Raw genomic sequence first — 20,520 nt, forward strand, 5'->3', positions numbered from 1 at the left:
AATTTTGCCATATCTAGTATTGCTCTAACTAGTATTAAAAAATTATTATAATGCCTTTTTACATTATATGCTATTAAATACATATACTGAGCAGAATGTGTTGGGTGCTAACAACAGCAGTTTCTGCAACCCAGTTGAAAATTGGTTTGTTACTTAGTTATATTAATGAGCCCAACAGAGTCTCAATAAGCTCTAGAGATTTACTGATTAGAGGTCAAGAGTAATTGGGCCACCTTTAAACTGATCTGTTTTGCAAATAAGCTTAATCAGTATGGAAGTAAAGTTCATTTAAAAGCCCTATGCTAGGGCTCCTAGGAAGTGGATGAACATCCACTAGTTTATGTATTTTAGTTGCATGTGTTACTTGATTTTTAAAACGGAATAGAATAGATCTGGCAAAAGATTGAATGTAGATGTCAGAGTTTTGATTTTTAAACTGGTATCTCTGCCTTTGTCTTTAGTTCCTTTCAGAAATTAGTTCAGCAAATGTACTGACAGTAGAAACGTGGCTTGCTTTGCCGTATACTATGTAATGTGGTTTGCTGTGACAAATTACTGCCTCATCTGAATCCATACTGTAAATCACTTGGATTTTACTAAATGTTTTTAAAATATTGCGGTAGGTATGAGGTTCTGTGTGTCCATTGAATTAATGGTGGAAGAGCTGTAACCAAAAGCAGCAAACTTAAATTCATACAAAATTTGAAATAAGCAACTAGGTGAAGTTGCCCATCAATGAGTGGTACTATCTTGAGGAGTACTCCTCATGGTGATGTCCCAGATAATTCTGTTCAGTTAGCAGAAAATTTCATTCAGCTCTAGTCAGGACCTCCTAATTAGGCCTTTGCAGCAGTGATATGGCATTAATAAAACCAGAATGGCTCACAAGAGGATGGCTTCATCTCACTGATACTTTTGTGGCAAACTGCCCTCCTGCAGGACTCATTCCATTGACAGACCAGGCAGAGCCAGGCTCATAAAGGAAGCTCTAGACCTAAAGGCAGAGAGCTGTTCTCACTGTCCTCACTTTCTTCCCAGATAAACCTCATTTTTTACATGAACTTAATGAACTTTTCCCCTGCAGCTCCTGGAGAAGAGTGCTTTAGAGTCCATGAAAATCTTTATCATCCATCCTTCTTTGGCTGGCACCGTTCATATTTCTTTAAGTCTTCTTACAAAATGGTATTCCAGAAGTCATAGAAAATTTTATGGCTTACAGAAGATTCAAGATGGTAACAATTAGAAAAGACTATTACAAAAATCAAAACTGTTCCTTGTTTTTGTGATTTTAAAAACCTTTACTCAAGAAAGTATGCATATTAGAATGTAATCCTTCTTAATACTGCCTATGTTATTTATCTTTGCTTTTTAGCTAGGCTTTTTAGAAATCAGAACAGACTGTTGACTGCAACTCTTTGAAAGAAGGACCATCTTTCGTATATGTCTGCACAGTTACCAACATGTTGGGCCTTAATATTGATCAATGAGATTACCAGAAGTTGCAGCATTATAAGTTGTAAAAATAGTTTATACTTTTACTTTTCTATCTTGCATTCTATCTTTCACAACAATGGTAAATCACTTCATTTTGTCAACCAKTTTCAATTACTGGCAATATTCCATAATTTCCATCATTCTGAATAATACTTTTAATTTAAAATTATTGTGGCCTGTGATAACATACGAAGCAGAATCATTTCTACTACTAATCCCCAGGGCACTTCACCATTAGCCTTCTTGTTTCTTCTACTGTAACTAGCTTTTAATTCGTGAAAGAACTTCATCTTGCCTCCTGTGGCTACTAAGTTAACTTAATAATCTTCTGGAAAGGACTCTATTGAAAGCTTTTTGAAATCCTAATTCAATATCTACAGAGCCAGATATCCTTTATCTATTATTTTGTTAACTCTTAAAACTGTCTCTTAGATTGCTTTCAACGAGCCAGATCTGCAGAGTACAGTCCACAGATTTCTGTTGTGTCTCTAGCAATCCTGTTTTAGAAAAGCAAGAAATATATAAAATCTTTCATTATAAGGCATTTAGTGTCGTAAGACAGCTTCTCAATTCTTGCTAAACTTGTGAAACTACCAGCTGAGTCACTGGGCTCTGGTACATTTAGGATTCTGATTATACTTCTGAGGAGTACAGATCTCTCTAAAAAATCAACCTGAAAAGTAGGTTGTTCTCATTAAGAGAATTTTGAAAATGCGGTGTGAAATCAATAAGATTAATTGATAGGAAATGAGTGAATAGACTGTGAATTTACTGAGAGGACTGTGTCTTCATTTCTGTTTTGTACCATTTTCCATGCTTAATAATAAAGTCATCCCTGAATATGTAGTTTCATCTCCGGAGAGCCATAAAATGTGAGGGAAGAATTTTTCCTATGTTGGTGGTATAGGACAGAAACACTAAAAGCATTTATGCATATTGGAACAGGCATATRTTAGCCATAGTATTCTCTGATACCTCTCAAAACTACCCCATCATGAGTTTTTTAATTTGTGAGCAAGAGTATGATTTTTCTGTTCCTACAGGACGCTATCAGTAACCCTTTTACTTTTTCAGAAAAAATAATATTGGTAAAGGGTTAAATAAGAAATAGCTCAATCAGAAGTGCATTTGCTGCACACAAAATGCAACTATTCTCTCTGGATTCACTTTGAAATTGCACAACTGCTCCAAAGTAAAATATTAATGTAGACTCACCTTAAATCATTTGCAGAAATGTCTCTTTTTCTTTTCCTGATGAGAAGAGTGATCAGACTACCACCATTTTATTCTATTTATTATAGCATTTCTATCTTCTTTCCTGCTTAGAGATAAATGTCAAGACTCAGAAGGTGATAGGAACAGGCTCATGCAAAGCTGTTAAATTAGAAAAATCACTATTATAATTTGCCTTTGAGCTGTTTTGTTTCCTCATTTTTATTATATTCAAAGGAAAGTATTGTGGATCAATATGCAAATAGTAATGCATAATGATGTGTTTAAAAGCTTCCCCAATTTCTAAAGCCATAAAATTGCCAATGTGTCACTATTTGTATGTCTGAAGCTTAATTGGGTAGATGGGCAATATTAGTTATGCATTGCATTGAAAAAGATCTTCTAGTATTTTATGCTATGGCTTAATTATTCAAACGATATTAATCTTCAGATAGTTGTTTTTATTTTTGCCTATGGACACTTTTTTCTGTGTAGCTTTATCCCGGTGTTCCCTCTTATCTGTAGTTTTTTTGTTGTTTTTATGTTATTTTCATGTAAGTCAAAAAATTCAAGCTAATTTGACAGACAGTTTTGCATGAATAATTGGCATAGGAAACAGAAATGCATGCCAAAAAATAAGAAAACAATTGTTTGGCCACTAGCTTTCAGAATGGCATTGAATCTGTTAATGTTCTCTCCTGATTTACCTTAATAATTCATTCCTGAAAATTAAAATACAGTGTTATACTTCATGTTATTAAAATGGTACCAAAAATTCTTTGAGGGAAAGGTGTTTTTTTCTAAAAAGTAAATTTTAAATGAGTTCTGTACTGAGATACAGCATTGTATGTGTTTTGTTGGGACGGACAAACTGATCCAATATTCTTCTAACATGGTTTAAAATGAACTCCATGTTGCTCAAAGTAGATAAACCAAGATCAACATGTCTGCATCAAAAAGATAGTGAGAGAGGCTTGCAGCCACCTCCTTACTGTCCTACTGACTTCAAGTTCTGCCTTGGAGAGGAGGGGATTAATCTCCACAGTGACAGGCAAATGCGTAAAGGACAAAAAGCAAAGCCTCCTCTTCTTGCCTATTACTGGGACACTGTTTTCCTCTTTGCTTCCCTTTTCAGAGAGGAGGTATCCACTCGTGCCTAATTAAATGCCTGCAAAATTGAAAGTTTCTTCTTCACAATCATAATCCTTCCTGCATTCTATAGTGATGGAACAGATTCTGCCCTCTGCTCCTCACTGCTGCCCAAGTGCAGCTGTGGAGGATTTCACAGATGTCACAGCTGAAGGTGGAACTTAATCTTACYGGGGGGTATGGTCCTCTGAGGAGCCATTCATTCTCATTAACCTCCCACAGTACATGTATATTATATATAAAACATTGTGTGATTATTATAAATGCAAATTGTCTTTACACATCATGTAAAGCTCATATTAGGCAATTACAAATAAAGGAGATTAGCAAAATGTAGGTAAATAATAAAGCATCTTTTCAAGTCAAAGTCAATTATTCTTTGTATCCTAATCTAAAGTTTCACATTAATTGTGCTTGTGAAACTCTTGCAGCATGTTCATAAGTTGTGTAAAGAAAAAACATGGGACAATTGGGTCTGCCTAACAAGGTGCCAGCAGGTCTTTGAGCAGCAAAAAGACTATAAAAAGAAAAAGAAACAGTCTGAGGTGGCAGAGGTATTTTTTTCTGCTACTGAGATAATAGCATGGCCCATTATTTGCTTCACACAAACAATTCTTGAGTACATTCCACATTTGTCTGAATTATGTTTACAGAACTCTTTTCTCAGGGTGCATTTGGCTTCTGTTCATAATGCCTTCCATCAATTAATAGAAAGCAATCCTTTAAGCATAGTCAGTAGCTATTTGTTTTATTAGAAGAATAGAACATTTTGCAAGCCTTTTGCAAGCCACTTGATTCAGATAACCTGATCTAATCAAACCCCAAATAAACAATAATAATTTAAAAAATACTTGATTTCCTTTTTCAGTTTTGGGTATCTTATGTATCAGTTTGTCTCTGTTATTTCCATTAGAGAATTAATGGTAATAAAATCTAGATGTCTTATATTAGGCAAATTGATGATAATAACAGTTGAGATCTCACCAGTGCCTTGTATAATAACATTAATGCTTCCCTATCTATACTAGAAATATCTGATACATCTTAGATCATATTTGCCCTTTTCATATCTGCATCTTATTGGCATCTCATAATGATTAATTAGGCTGCTCAAGTCTTTTTCCTGTCTTACTATATCATACTGATTAACTTCTATACTGTAGCAGAAATTCTTGCTATTAGTCCATCACTTCAACATTGCATGTTGTACTGCTAGGCTTAAATCCAGACTTCTTGGTCATCCTGTTTTTCCTGTATGGTATTGTGGCCCTCTTCTACATTGTCAAGACCTGCCTCTTCTGTATCATCAGCAAAGTGTATATTTATAAAATCTAAATCCAGGCAGCACAACTACAAAGATTTATGAAGATGCAAGAATAGACCCCCACTCCCTGTACAAATCTATTAGTTTCTTACATTAGCTTCTGTGTGGTACAGATCACAGACTGTTAGAGATTCACAGACATAGCTGAGAATCCATTTCTTAAGTAAACATTAATTCTTCTATTGAATTTATAGGAGATTTCAGGCTGGTAGAATCATGCTATTTTTTTACCCTTTCTCTAGCTGGGAAGCAGTTTACACAAATTTAGATCTTCCTTCTACCTGCCTCCATTTCTGCCCAATAGTATCACCTTCTTCTTGACTATTAATTTTATTCACCTTCTCAGTAAGACTAGTGAGTTTATACCATCTCCTTCTGGCTTGGTGACTGTTTGGGAAGGAAATATTTTGGTTATCATATGCAGCACGATTTGGGCCTCAGCATTACTAGTAGTAATTGTTCTGCAAATGGTATCTGTGGAATGTCTGCTGTAATGACGTAAGTTTGGGTATTTGTTTTCTCAGTCTTTATCCAACTCCAGCCATTGGTGCTTATAGTGGATTATCAATAGACTGGTCTTACCATCTTGCAAATAATTTCTGTCTTAGCCATGCTTCTCATTCATGTGTCTCAAGCCAGAGCCAGAAGAAAGTAGATACATTTTATTATGAGCGTTGCCCATAACTGGAAAGGAATCCACGTGGATTTGACAGCAGTCTCAGCTGAGAGAAAACAGCAGAAAGGTGAGGAAGAGAGGCAACCAGGGTCAATTAGTCTGTGGGGATAAGGAGTTGTATTGCTTCATTTTGAAGGTGCATGTAGGATGGTTGTATGCTCCTAAGCCAGGAAAGAGAAAAGGAAAAGCATTTAGAATACATTTACTTTACTTTCTAGGTATGCATCACAGTTGTGAACCCTTTCATATCATACCCTTCTCCAGTGTTTTTAGACTTAAATTCTATTGTGTTTAAACTTCATTTAAAAGAGAGATAGGACATCAAAATATAGAAAATACTATAGAAAACTGAATTATATTTTGTTATATAAAATACAGTAGAACAATGATCTCCCTAGCATTTCCCAACTATTTTTATTTATGACAGCATTACTCTTGTAACTAACATGGAGGCAATAGGGAAGGAATGAAATTCAAAATGATTATCTTTGTAAAATTTCTGTATTTTTTCTTTTTTACATAAAGTAATACTTGATGTCTTAGAGCTGATTTCAGGTGTCCAGTACAGTAATACTCCAAAACCAGAGTTTTATTGCTTCCTTTAATTTAGCCATGAAAGCAGCTATTTTCTTTTGTCGTTTAACTTCTTGTAGGACCCAGATATCTACAGAATGTAGATAAGGCTCTAAATTCAGTCTGACTGAGTTACAAAGATTTCTGTTAGAGTGTCTGTCTAATTTCTCCTTTGCCATTATCWGTTTCTCTTAGAGTTTGATAATCTTTTGTCTTCCACTTGTTTTAAGATAGGTACTTTATCATTTTATTATGGGATGCAAAGCATAGGCACAACTTCTGTTACTTTTTTTAGGTAGAACACAATAATTTAAACTAAAACTCTTTCAATAAAGAATCTTTGTAGTATGAGCCTATGCAGTATGTATTAAAAGGTGAACTACAGCAGACTGAAATACAGAACAATTTCTTGCTATAAAACTTATAAGGAAAAAATGTACTAAATAAAACAGCAGAATTGAGTTTTGAACAGTAAGGACCTTATGATAAGTTACTATATTAAAAATCACATTTAATTAAGTCTAGAAAGTGTTAATGAGCATTGGTTACTCCATAGTGACAATTAAAACTAGCATCCCATTGTGAATCAAGTGACAAAGCTACTACCAGCGAGAAACCAAAAACCATGAAATGCATAGGTTTCATCTTGACTACAGTTAGAGAATGTTCAGAGCAATCTTGGAGGAAAAATTAGAAAAGAAGTTCAAAACTGAGGATATTCAAGAATGTTTCTGCTTTTCTCTTTTCATGAACCTAGAAAATAGAGATGAAATAGCTAGAAGTTGTCAACTGTAGGTGGTACAGAATGGAAAACAAATTTTAAAAAGGATTATTCTTGCTTTACAAAAATTCTTGTTTGTCCTTTTCAAATCAACAGTTCCAGAGCTTATTCTAATAAACTTAATTCCTTAGATAAAGATTTTCATTCAGTGTGCAAACAGTTATGTATAATGTTTTTAGGACATCTAGTCCAATTTTTGGATAATCATTACATCCAAGATATATAGTATTATGTAGTCAATTGAGTTTAACTGTGTGAAATGGTATGGAAAATTAATTTGTTTATATGCCTTAAACACTAAGTTCTAAAACTCATGTTTACTTTATAGGTTACCAGATTACTTTAAGTAAGATTGTTTAAGAAAGGCCAATATCATCTTTATTGTCAAGCCTCTGTACCTTAAGTCCTCTCAGATAGTTTGCTTGCTTCATTTAACAGGCAGATTAGCCAAGAAGCTTCTTTTTACTGTTTACTACCCCGACTCTTTGTCTGGCTTCTCATCATCTCAGCAGACACTTCTCACCTTTCCCTGCTTCACAGGAACAGATTTTCTGCTGGACAGATTATTTCTAATTGTGATACTGCCATTATTTTACTCATACTTGCTTGCTGTGCATTGGTTTGCTGTATACATTGACAAAAGAAAACGTATAAGTAGTATATTGTTTATTTTTCACCTAGAACTACTTATATTACATAGAACTGTCATGTAAGTTTCATGAAATGTGCAAATTCTTACTGATTCTAATACAGCTGTTTTCACTGTGTGATCATTTTTTACAGTACTCTAATTTTTATTAGGTTGGCCTAATTGTTGAAAATTCAGAGGTTGGGTTCTTGCAACAAAAAAACACTAGTATAGAGGTTCATAATCATTACTGTGAGATTTATTCGTTGAAATCCATTGCAGCGTTGCTGTCAGATGTGGGCAAGTTTTGCCAGAAATTTGAGCCTTAATCAGCATTTTTTGTGGGTGGAAGTGAAAAATAACAAAAGAATTTTGTGGGTGTAAACAAAAAAAAAATCACATTTTTCTCAGAACAGCTGCATAATAGCCACTTTGGAAAGCTAAATAATAAACACAGAAGGAAAAGGTTTCATGCAGTAGAATGTAAGGCAAAATATTTTTGGCCTCCATATTGTGGGAGTTATTATAGTGTACAAAATGCTAAGTAAAATTGCCTGTGTGTTTGAACAGCTGACACTTCAAGAAATGAGAAAGAAATCAGAGTTCTTTTCAGAGCAATGCCAGTTGCCAACACTGATGGGTTTGGACCTAACTAAGCAGTAAGGAGTACACACAAATGCTGGACCATCTACAGCTTGTATTACCTGTATTTTAGAGATTTTGTTTCAAAATCAGGCTTTTGTGTCATGTGTAAAACTCAGATTTCTATTTTTTAACCCAGAAATCAGATTCCCCTTAAAGTTAACATATCATTCCTATGTATATGTAATGTACAAGTATAAAACAATGTTTGCAGATAGAGGTAATATCTTTTATTGATCAAGTTTTATCACTGGAAAAATTAGGCAAGCTTTGGAACACATAAGCCTTCTTCATGCCTGAAACAGAAAAAGCAGATTTCAAGGGTAAAGGAGTGAGAACAATTGCTCAGTATTCAAACATCTTTAAGAAAAAAAGTGATTGGTACATACAGAGTAGAGGAGATGTTTATAGAGAAAGGGAGAAAAGAGATGAGGGATTCCAGTATGTGTTTTGAGGAAGACACTTGCAAATCCTGATGCAAGGATGTATATCCAAAAACAACATTTTTCCAGGGCAAAATTCTGCAATTTGAAAGGTTTATCACAAATCCATATAGGGAATTCAGTTTTTAAAAAACACTACTGATTGTATATCTCATTTTCACTTCCAATTTTAGCCTAGAAACAAGTAGCTCTTGTAGATTGCTTCTAATTTTCTGATAGTAGCACACTGACAATTAATAACAAAAATTGCAATCTGATAATTATAAACTACAAAAATAAATATTAAAAAGAAAAGAAATGAAGCAGTAAAGCATAAGTCCTATTGACAGAGGACAGAAATAGTTGTCAGGCCGCAGCAAGGGCCAAGCGCCGGTACTGGCAAGGGCTGCCGGCAGGGCCAAGCCAGGCCGGGCCTGGCCGCCAGGCCGCATCCCACCGCCCCAAGGCAGCAGGGCCCTGGGGCAGCCGGGGCAGCCCTGGCCCTGGGGGCGTCGGGCACAGGGACAGGACGGGCCGAGGCTGGAGGACAGGGACTGACAGCCCCAGGTCGGGCTGAGATGGGGCCACGGCTGGAGGGAGGGAGCAGGGATGGGAGAGGTGGGGGGGACCCCAGCACCCTGACAATAACGTGCTACTTCTTTATCCTGCTTTTTGATCAATGATTTTTTGATCACCTGACCATTTCTTTCTTGATGCAGGTTTGCATCTGTAGTGAATAATTTGGCCTCGGAGTTAGGCTTGTCACCAGAAGTTTGCTATATTGCTATATATAGTTGCTATATTGCTTCCTTCTGTTCTCAGCGACTATGAGGGCACATTTCTTTTACCAGCTCACAAAGATGGTCTGTAATGTGTCCTCAAGAAATAGAAAARACACAATTTTATAGAATTTAAATAAGTTCTGATTCTTGTTTTGTAAAGATCTTTATAGGTGGTTCCTTGGGAATGTTATTTTTGAACTTTCTCATGAGTTGGGTATTTCTTTGTGAAAAGCAAGCAAACAAAAAAGATCAAGAAACCATCATATATGGTATTTTGAGTCCTCTTCTGTGAAATGTGGATTTTGTTTTTTTCTTCCTCTGTATGGTTCAGTACAGGGACTCAATTTCATTCATGTATGTAGGTGAATGAGTATTACCCAATGGTTCTTTTTATTCTCTCGTTAGAGATAAACAATCAGTGTGTGAGATGGTGTAAGTATGTAATTGGCTTTACATCTGCCAGTAGTAAGATAGTCATAGAAAATGTAAAGGACTCGATTTCAAGTATCTCTTCCAGTTAATATTCATTTATAATACATGGATCAGTTCCAACAAGCAAGTTGGAAGTGGTCCAATCAGCAGAGCTGTGCAAGACCTGGATTCAGATCTGCTCAGAGTCGAGCAGGGAGGAATATTAGTCTTGGTGGCAAGCAAAGAATGTGTCTTCTACTTGCTGTCTGTCCTGTAGTCCTAACATCTGAACATCCTAAAGCAAAAAAGAAAGTGCTTTGCTGTTGAGTCACCACTTAACTATATTCAGAGCTCTGACAGGTGGAAAGCAACCAGCCTCTGATTCTCTCTGGCTATCCTAAGTGCATATAACATCAGACTGCTGAGGAATAGAAGAAGAAAAAGGGAAGAAAACTGGGATAGAGTGCAAAATCCCTGAAAAGTGTATAATTCGGGATGGTACACAGCTGTATCAGCACACTTTTGTACTTTAGGATTGGAGGAAGCATCCTACTGGAAATTGTGTACCTAATTTCTATATCTGTTTTTCACATCAGAGACCCAATGAGAGAGGTGTTTTTTCTTTAAAATTCTGCTCTGAAATCAATAGCAGATAAAAGGAGGTCATTATTTTAGGAAGTTAGGAATTCTGTACCAATACTGATATTTGTACAGTGCTGGATTTTTGCTGATTACAAGATTCTTCCTCTTACTGTCTTTCAAGCAACCAAGTGAATATGTAAAGATCATTTTTTTCTCTGTTATTGGAAATAAACAGAACTTCATTCTGAAAATAGTTTGATTGATTCCAATAGGCGACTTACAAAGTAAGGTGCATACATAAGGATATCAGAATCTGGTACTGACTTATTAGAAAGCTCTCAAATGCTAATTTCAGATATTTGAATCTCTAACTTCATCTAACCAAAGACTGAGTGAGTTGAGCAGTACAGAAATTAGGCCACAAACCATATTGACTTGATATTTTGTGACAATACAAAATGAATTATTGTTTACTAAACATGCCTTTATAGAGGGCATGAAATATCTATTGGTCTGATCACATTACATTAGTTTTGTTAAATTGCATTTCTTTATTTATTTTGTAATTTCAGGTGGAGATTGAGAAGCTGGACTATCATTATTATCTGCCTTTGTTTTTTGATGGGCTTACTGAAATGACATTTCCATATGAGTTTTTTGCTCGGCAAGGAATCCATGACATGCTGGAACATGGTGGAAACAAGATTCTTCCTGTCATTCCTCAGCTCATTATCCCAATAAAAAGTAAGTGAATATGTGGGGAAAAAAACTAAAATTGAATTTATATAATGTAGCTTTTTGACAAGTTGCTAATTAAGCAATAAAACAAGACAGGCTGTGCATTTCATGAGATTATTGCTAACCTGAGTAAATTGTAAGGTACAAGGCTTATGCCTTCAGTCACCTGATATGTGCAGTAATCCCAAGGAAATTGACTGTCTCATTAGTCTTTTTCATATAGTAAAGTGACTCTTGGTCTTTGGAAGTATGATGTAACATTTTCTTACCTGATTTTTATATATTGGTTATATAAATCCATTACTGTATAAAATAGTTTATCTAAAAAGAGAAAACACCAGAAGAAATTTATGGAGTTATGTTTCTTTTTTCTTTTGTTTATTCTACATTTGTCTTATATTTATTCACTAGATATCTTTTCTGTCATCATACTCATTACCTACCATGTGTGTATAGGTATATAAAAAAAATTGGGAGTTTTGCCTGACTGATGAATGCTGTATGTAAAATTTTAGTATTTTTAAAACTATATTGATTTTGAAGTTTGCATACATTCAAACATAATTTTTTTATTGAACAGTTATGTGAAAGGTAACAAATGATGAGACTATGGGTGTAATGCCAATAAAACTCTTTTTATTTGAAAGAGCTCATCTTTCAGACACGTTGTTTTGTCCTTTCCTGTTTCTTTAGGTCAGTATCTTGAGTAGATGTTACTCTGAACCATCATCCTTCTGCAGTTAGGCATTATGATTTTTACATCTGTATGGTACACCTATACAAATAAGTTAGACAGTGTCATGCTACATTGCTGGACACTGGAAGATGTTAATTTCTTAGAATGGTCTCTGATGTGGTTTTGGCCCATGCTAACTAGTGTTGGAGTGATTTTGGAGTTAACATAGGCCAGGGACCATTCCCTATAGGCAATTTGGATGCAGTCTATTTTTTGGAGATTATGGAAGTTTAATAGGATTGACTAATATTATTCTGTGCCAGTTAGTATCCATTTAATTTACCAGTTGTAACCATATAATCCTCGGGTACATTGCCCATGTGTTTTAAAGTTAGATTCTATTACAGTTTTTCTCTCTAAAATGGGAACACATAAAGAGAGGAATCACGTAATTTCTTTAAATCTGTATTTCCAATATTCAAAAGTAACATATCTGGATACAGGCAACACCCAAATATAGTTATAGTAGCATAACTTTTTTAAAAGCTAAAATAATTCCTTCAGAAAAGACTGCAAGATTATGATCATAGTTCCATAGCTAGGATTTAACAGTCTTGCTGAGTCTTGAATTTGGCTTAAAAATGATTACCTAGAAGCTTTAACTACTACATAGCTTTTAACATTAGAAAGAGATCGCTAAGTAAGGATATTTATATCAAATTGATATATAGCCTTTTAAACAGAATTATAATTTAGGCTGCTGGAATACATTCACGAATCTGCTAGTTAAATTTATTTGACGATTCTCTTGTATTTTATTGCACACAGATTATTCTTTTATTTAAAAAGTCTTTTTCGGCTTTAATGTGTGAAGAGTCTAAATATTATCAGTGATAAGAGTTTCTCCCAAATTAAAGTCATATTAATATTGAAAATGATACTGTCATCACAAGGAATCTGGAAGTGTATGCCTCTAAGAGTTTTAAAATTTTCTATGACTGTGTAATACAGCAGTATAGTCAGAACCGTGTATTTCTGTGCCTCAGCTGCACCCACATTAAACTCAGCTATGTTTTACACATATTACTGTCTCTAAAGTGTCCCGCTGGGTGAGTTATATCTGATTAGCCAGTCTTCTTCTAGACCACAGCCATATTTTTACTGTGAAAGAACAAACCAATTGATTGTTAGGCAAGGGAATATGTGAGACAGAGGGGAATGGGATAAAAGAAAGACAGAAAAATAACTCTATAAATAGAATGCTTTTAAAAGCAGCTTTCTCTCCTGCATGTGCATCAAAGGAAAATATTAGTGAAGGGCTGCTCTCTAAAGACATTTGAAATTAAATATAAGATTTCTGTAYTATATTTTAATGATATAAAGAGAAATTTATCCTCCTCCCCAAGACACATGCTCTTGCTTAAAGTTCACACTTTGTGAATGGTATACACTTAGGTTTAAAATGATATTATTTAATGAACATATAGTTTATTGTAAGCCAAATCCTTTCTATGAATTTTCTTCTAGCTATGCAAACAGGAAATGACTAACAAAAAGGGGATAACTGAAATTAACAGGTTCAGGGTTTTTTTTTCTGAAGACAGCTGGAGTAAGATTGAAATAATATGGATATATGCAATTTATTTGCAATATAGTTGAATATCTTATTTTTCACATTGAAATACTTTTTTGGAAATTCAAAACAAGAAAAGAAAATAAATTGAAGGCATTGATTTCTCAAAGAGAAAAATATTCAGAATATATTTTGATTTTTCAAAAAAATCAAAATATATTTTACCTTACAGTGACAAAGGAGGATAAAATAGTTTACATATACAGTCATTCTATGGCATAAAAAATAGGAAAAACAAATTACCTATATGTGTCAAACCTGCAAGAGAATAAATCCAACTAAAAATTAAAAAATGAAAAATCATAAAGTGTAAGGAGTTCAGGGTGTTTAAACTTTCCACTCCCTTTCACGGAAAATGTAGGCAAACCCACTGTTTGAGTAATTAAAACTAGAATCAACATCCACCATTTGAGATATAGCGCAAAGAATGAAGTACTTTGTAGAGGTATTACATAAGTATTGATGTACAACATACAGTGGAATATCTTCTCCCTTGCCAGGAAGATCTGTATTATTGTTTTCATACTATAGAGATGGAAGGAGGTAGAAGGAGCCTAATTTTGCCCATGTCCCGAGCTGCATCTGTGGCAGAGAGAGGAATAGAACACAGATCTTACAAATCTCTGGTGTGGGAAGCAAAGCTGCCTGTAAGTCACATCAGACTTCCCTTATTTTTAGGACACAGGAGAGTCTGTCTGGCCCCACCATGTCTTTCAGTAATGCAGTGATTTATATTAAAGCCAACCTGTGGCCTCGAGTTACCTATAGACAGTCAAGAATAGCTAGAAAAAAGGTCAGGGGAGTGAGAGATGCCTATTGTCTGTAGTATTTGTTTGCAAATGGAAAAGTCCTGTTGAAGATTCTGTCTGATCATTAGGAGAATGTAAAATTCCTTTTGATACTCATTCTTCTGGCAAATTGCTGCTTGTAATACTAGATTTGCCAGAATACACGACAAGTCATAGAAGCCATTAATTCCTTTCACTTGCTTTCCTTAGGCTTTCACAACTCTTAGATCCCTGCAGAAACTGCAGAATTCCCCAGCTTCAACAGGAGACGCACATGCAAACATAAACACTGAATGGGGTGGCAAGTTAGGTACAGCTTTTCCAGTGTTTCTATGCACAGTATCAGGGACATCCTACACAGTGTGTGGAAACACCTAGTTTCCAGTCAAAGGCACCTGTTTTTCTTCATTAACAGTAACTGTGTTTCCATTTACATTTTCTTTGCTGGCAAGGTTGCTGTAAGAGGTTCCAACCTCTTCACATCCAAGCTGCCGAGTCGTTCCAGCTCCCACACCCCAGTTCATTGCAACTGACTTGTGCTAATGCAATTGTTTGTGGAGCACCTCTGTGAATCTGATTTACTGATGTGTTCCAAATTAAAAACAAATAAATAAAAACAAAACCCTTTCAAAGTGGAGTAACTTTTAAACTCAGATCATTTCAATGGTCTAGTTTATAGCTTCACAAGTGAAGGAATAGTATGCAATAGCACAGGAGTTAGAATAAGTCATTGGAGTTGATCAGTAGGAACTTCTTGATACAGCTATGCTAATGAAGAAAATCATGTGAAATTAAACACTTAGGCATCTCAGATCAGCCACTTGCCAGAAACCTTTTCTGTTCCATGTTGCGAATCCTAAAATGGACATGCAGGTAATCTGAGTTTAGGCCTAGAAATTAATAAAGCTCAAGTCTTTGCGCTAAACACTCTTTATTACAGAACAGTCCTCATCTTCCTACTTAAAATGTGACTTAGATGGAGTATTGTTTCTTCACATTTGCAGCCAGCAGACCAACACTGCCAACTGAGTCAGAAAAGAAAAAGCTCCATCTTAAACAATACTGGAGTTTTATTTTCTGAGGCTGTTTCTGTGGTCTTAAAAATGCTTTCTCTAACAGAGTAGATCAAGGATATCTTAAGCTTTGTTGAAAGCTCAGTTTTCTTAAGGAAAATAGATCTTTTGTGAGTCAGATACAGAGAATTGCACTGAACAATCCTCCATCAATGTGACCTTCAGAGTCCTTGCTAATAGTTTAATAAATTCCTAAATTAAACTGATTTCTGTTTTCTTTTACTCCACATCCTATTGACATGTAAAATATGGATTGATGTCTTTGACAATAGTGTGGATATTCCAGATTTAATAACAAATCAGGGTCACTGTTGCATTTAGATGAGTGAAGTTTCAATTGTTGCTAACAGCTGTGTAAGCACATTTATATTTGTATTTCTTCTCATATATCTTCACTACATTTGCCAACTTAATAATTGTTAAATACTTCCTTCTTTCACAGAATGCTAAAATATTTTTATGCAATAAATCTGGCTTCCTGGGCTGTATATTCTCTTCTGTTCTGTAAATCATGTAAGTTGCTTCCTATCATCTACAGAAAATAAACCTTTAATAGAACTTCTGTCTTCCTCCTGAATGAATTTTGTTCTAAAGAACTAGTCCCRGTTCTGAAGAGCAGGGACTGAAATCTAATTGTAAACAGGCTTATTTTTATAGATTTAAAATATTTTTAAAGAAAGCAATTGTCTTTTTTTAATTCTTGATTCTCAAATATTGAAGCATTTGTCTCCCATAGCCTCCATCACATAATACAAGTGACTGCAATTAGTAGGTTTATGTTAGATTCTGCAGCTCAAACTGGTTACTTCAGGAAGTTTCAAATGGTATAGAAATTATATTCCTTATTACTCCTGTTACTCTTGTCTGTGAGAAGAAACTGTGTTTCTCATTCCATAAAAGTAAATCTCACCCATGTTTGAAAGGTGAAATCTGCAATTAACTTCTCTCATTTTTGAGGTTGGAGTTAGAGCTATTCTCTCCCCAAATATCACATTTATTAATGCTGAATTTCATCTGCCATTATGTCATCCAGTTATTCAGTATTATAAAGATCTTCTGCAGCCCTTCGGAGTTGTCCCGTGTCTTTGCCATCTGAAATAATTTCATATCATCAGAAAACTTTGTAATACTCAGTAGTAACCACCTCTTCCAAATCACCTATAAATCTGCTGAAGAGCATGAAATTCAGCACAGATTCCAGCAATGCTCTACTAGTGATCCCCTTCCTCTATGAAAACTAACCATTTATTGTTACCCTCATTTCCTATCACTAAAAAATTATTTATTTGTATGAAAACCATGGCAGGGTTTCAAGAACCTTCGGTGAGGGACCTTATCAAATACGTTTCAGAAATTTAAGAAAACTATATTACCTAACTTTTCCTGTCCACATGCATCTTTATTTCTTCAAGGACCTGCAATACATTTAGAACATTTTCTATTAATTTCTGTAGTATAGATGTCAATATTACTGGTCTTCAGTTCCCCATATCTTTCCTGAAATCCTTTTTAAAAATGGTATCACATTTCACTGATAACAAGGCTGTTTTCATTGAGACAGTCCTCAGTGCAGTTTAGTAGCTTGAGGGCAGCACAGGGGAAGCAACATACATCTAGAGATAGATGGGAACTCAGTAAACTGGCACAGCCACAGAGAAGAAGGTGGTGGGGACTGTGTTCTTGCTGTACCTTTATACTAATTAATAGAACAGTGCCTGCAGATGTTAATAGAGTTCAGGTTTTACAGGTGCTGATCAAGGGAAACACTACAATTAAAAGTACAATTAAAGTTAAAATAAAGTTAAAAAAAAGCCTCTGACTTTGTCTTCAGTGTTCTGCTACATCATGCTTCTTGCAAATATCAGTGATTTAGTGATGGATCTTAGCCTTTTTTGTGCCTTAGGCTTTGGTTTTAGGTGACAAAGTCTTTGGTGACAGAACTGCCCAATGTTTTCCTTCCTTGTTCCCTATTCCTCCTTCCCTTCACCTTACTGCAACACATCACTTCAGTTGTGCTGGAACAAATATTTGTACAGCTATATTGTATACTGGATCAGGAGCTTAACCAACTTAAAAAAAATACAGAACACGAGATTGTTATTTTGATTTTTGCTTACTCTAGATTGAAATGCTTTGTTTTGTAACATAGTCCTAGCTACTGTTTTGTAAAATTAGCATAATATTTTTATTATATCAATTCTGGAAGTTAAGTATTATGCATTTTGCAAGTTTTGGACAAAATGCTGTTTAAGATAAGTATGCATCAGTTTAATCAATTACATTTTGAGGACACTTCATATTAGTAGTTCTTTAAACCTGACTCTGTGAATCTAAGAAAAGAAACTCTTGAGCTTTAAAATCAACAAGATCAAGTAAGACCACAACAATAGCAGCATCTTTAGTCTGAGGGCTTATTGCCCTGCAGGAGATCTGCTCTAAGTATCTTGTTCCGCTTCAGGCAGACCATCTTCTAAAACAAGTGCTTCATTTACAAACGAGAGGAAAGAAATGAATGCTAACTAAACTGGTTTTACTTTTTGGTTTTGAGACCTAAATAGAAAGTGGAAACTGACAGTGCATTTCTAAACATAGATCCACAGGCGTATTTGGAAAATGGGTTGAAAATAATGAAAGCACAGCTCAAATTAACTAGGATTAAATTATCAAATAATTTTAATTGAACTACCAATATCTAAACTTTAATGTTTAGGGAAAAGATGGAAATTTGCAGAATACAATTTGATTCTGTAAAGTCTAGGCTTTCAATCTGGGAAAGAAGTTTCTGAAGTGATCTCTTTAGTGAAAATACATTGTCTTATGGAAAAGATCCACTGTATACTGGGAGAATTTTGGTCATGTTTCCTGACTTACAAAATTTATGAATTACAAAGATGAGAACTGTGGTTTCTATTACAGGTGACATCTGAAACTGGGATAGGATTTTCCAAACTGCCAGATAAAAACAAAACATCAACTAAGTTTGCTTCTAGGTCTTTTTCTTTGAGATGTTAGAAGCGTTACTCAAGGAAAAGATCCGAACTTTTAAAAATAGTCATTTCTATTGCTGCATATATAAACTTCTTCTATCTAAACTGATAAACAAGCAAGCAGCACATACCTGCAGGAAAGTCTCTGCTGCTAAAAGAAATTAACAAATGAAAATTCTAAATTTGCATACACTGTCAATGTAATTTAATGAAACAGTTATTCACTGCAGCTGTCAATGAACTGGTGGTATATATCAGCTCATTGCYAACAAGTTTTGATATAGAACACTGTGAAATACCTTTGGAAAAAAATGCGCAGTATTTCAAATAAAATTTCACATTTCATAACTATTACTGTGCTTTTGAATGGAAGAAACACTGAGCTTACTCGAATACTGAGCTTTTACACCAGATATTTATCCTATAACATTTTTTCAAATTGTCTTTTATTTTGGTGAACTTCAGAAAACACTTGTTTGAAAAAAAACATTAGCAGGAGAAATTAAAATATGTATAAAGTACATACCTCATTACATTCTTGCACTGACCAATTTATTCCAACTGGAGCATCTCCTGGAAAAGTGTGCAGAATCATCACAGGTAAAATTGTCGAGCTCATAGCATTAAAGGACAAAGCATTGGAACCACCAAGCAACAGAGTCAGTTTATTATTTTTTTAAAAATTGCTGCATAACAGAATTCTACAATTCATAGCATGCTGAGCGAAAGGGAAATATATACAATTAAGGGAGGAAAATCCTCTAAAAACACGTTAGGAAAAGGAAAGGTATCTTTGAAAGACAAACAGGTCATTCGTTTTGCTCTAGTTGTCTATATCCGCATCTTAACAGCAGAATTCTAGGTCAAGAGGCAATAGCCTAGCATGCTTTCAAATTAGAATAGTTTTGATTTTTTACATGTTTTCTTCTTTAAAGATATGTGGTTGTCCTATATAAGGATTTTAGAAAGGGCTGCTTGACTCCTGAATAAGGATACTAGTACTTTCATACCTTCTACTGTTTTAGTAACCCCCAGATATCACTGAAGCTTTTCAGGCTGTTGAAATGCACTTATTTCATGTACAGCATTAAAATTTTCTTCCTTTGATTCATGTGGGAGAATGGTCTGCAGCAATGGTAGTACACAGAAAATAATTACCAGATTTTTAAAAAATAAACATATGTTTGAAATTGATATATCCTTGGGGCAGGGACTGTCTCTAATTAAATGTTTATACAGTGCCTAATATAATCAAGCCAGGAGGTGGTTGACTGTTATGCATGCCACAGTCCAAATATTTAATAATAACAACAACAGTTCTGCAGTCAATTTGATCTTACTTTTGATATTTACAAGTGTTTTCCTAACACACACTGTAGATTTCTGTAATTTGAAGGGCTTCAGGCTCAAGTTCTGCGGTCCGTTTGGTTCTACCATATCCATCACTGGCACTCAACATCTTGATCCAAATTTTGTCTTTTGTCATGTGTGTCAAACTGGGGAGAGGATGCGCCTGTATTGCCGGGGCTGGGATAGATATCCAAATGACTTGTCTAGTATGCAGAAGAAATAAGTGCCAGTATTACCATTCAAAGTTCCAGTAAGTACCACTATAGCACAACTCGAATGTAAGGAAACATTCATCTACCCTTACTTGTGTGATAGGTTCTGTGATGAGCTGTTCTTTGGAAATATTCTTCTGGATCTGGGATGTATTCAATTTGCTGCAATAACTGAGGCTACTGAGACATRATTCACACACTTGACTTTATTAAGGGATTCATTCTTACCAGGACATTCCCAGCCTCCGCTCAAGCCAGAGCTGTCTTTGCAGAAGACAGAATTCTGAAAACAGGAAACTGTCTGAAAACCTTTGGGAGCCAAGATCTGCGGATAAAAACTTCTTCCTGTGGGTTGTTGGACAGCCCATTCCCACTTACATGTCACTG

The 20,520-nt window shown here is 35.0% G+C and overlaps 1 protein-coding gene across 1 annotated transcript in view; it reads left to right on the forward strand.

The window, feature by feature from the left end:
• The window catches only part of PACRG (parkin coregulated), a 266,123-nt gene that overhangs the window by 139,411 nt on the left and 106,192 nt on the right, over nucleotides 1–20,520 (forward strand). Inside the window, exon 4 of the mRNA XM_026075634.1 lies at nucleotides 11,249–11,420. Within this exon, the coding sequence (XP_025931419.1) occupies nucleotides 11,249–11,420 (172 nt within the window). The remainder of the gene's footprint in view (nucleotides 1–11,248; nucleotides 11,421–20,520) is intronic.

This window comes from Apteryx rowi, unplaced genomic scaffold, assembly GCF_003343035.1.
Source record: "Apteryx rowi isolate R43461 unplaced genomic scaffold, aptRow1 scaffold_408, whole genome shotgun sequence".
Lineage (NCBI taxonomy): Eukaryota > Metazoa > Chordata > Aves > Apterygiformes > Apterygidae > Apteryx > Apteryx rowi.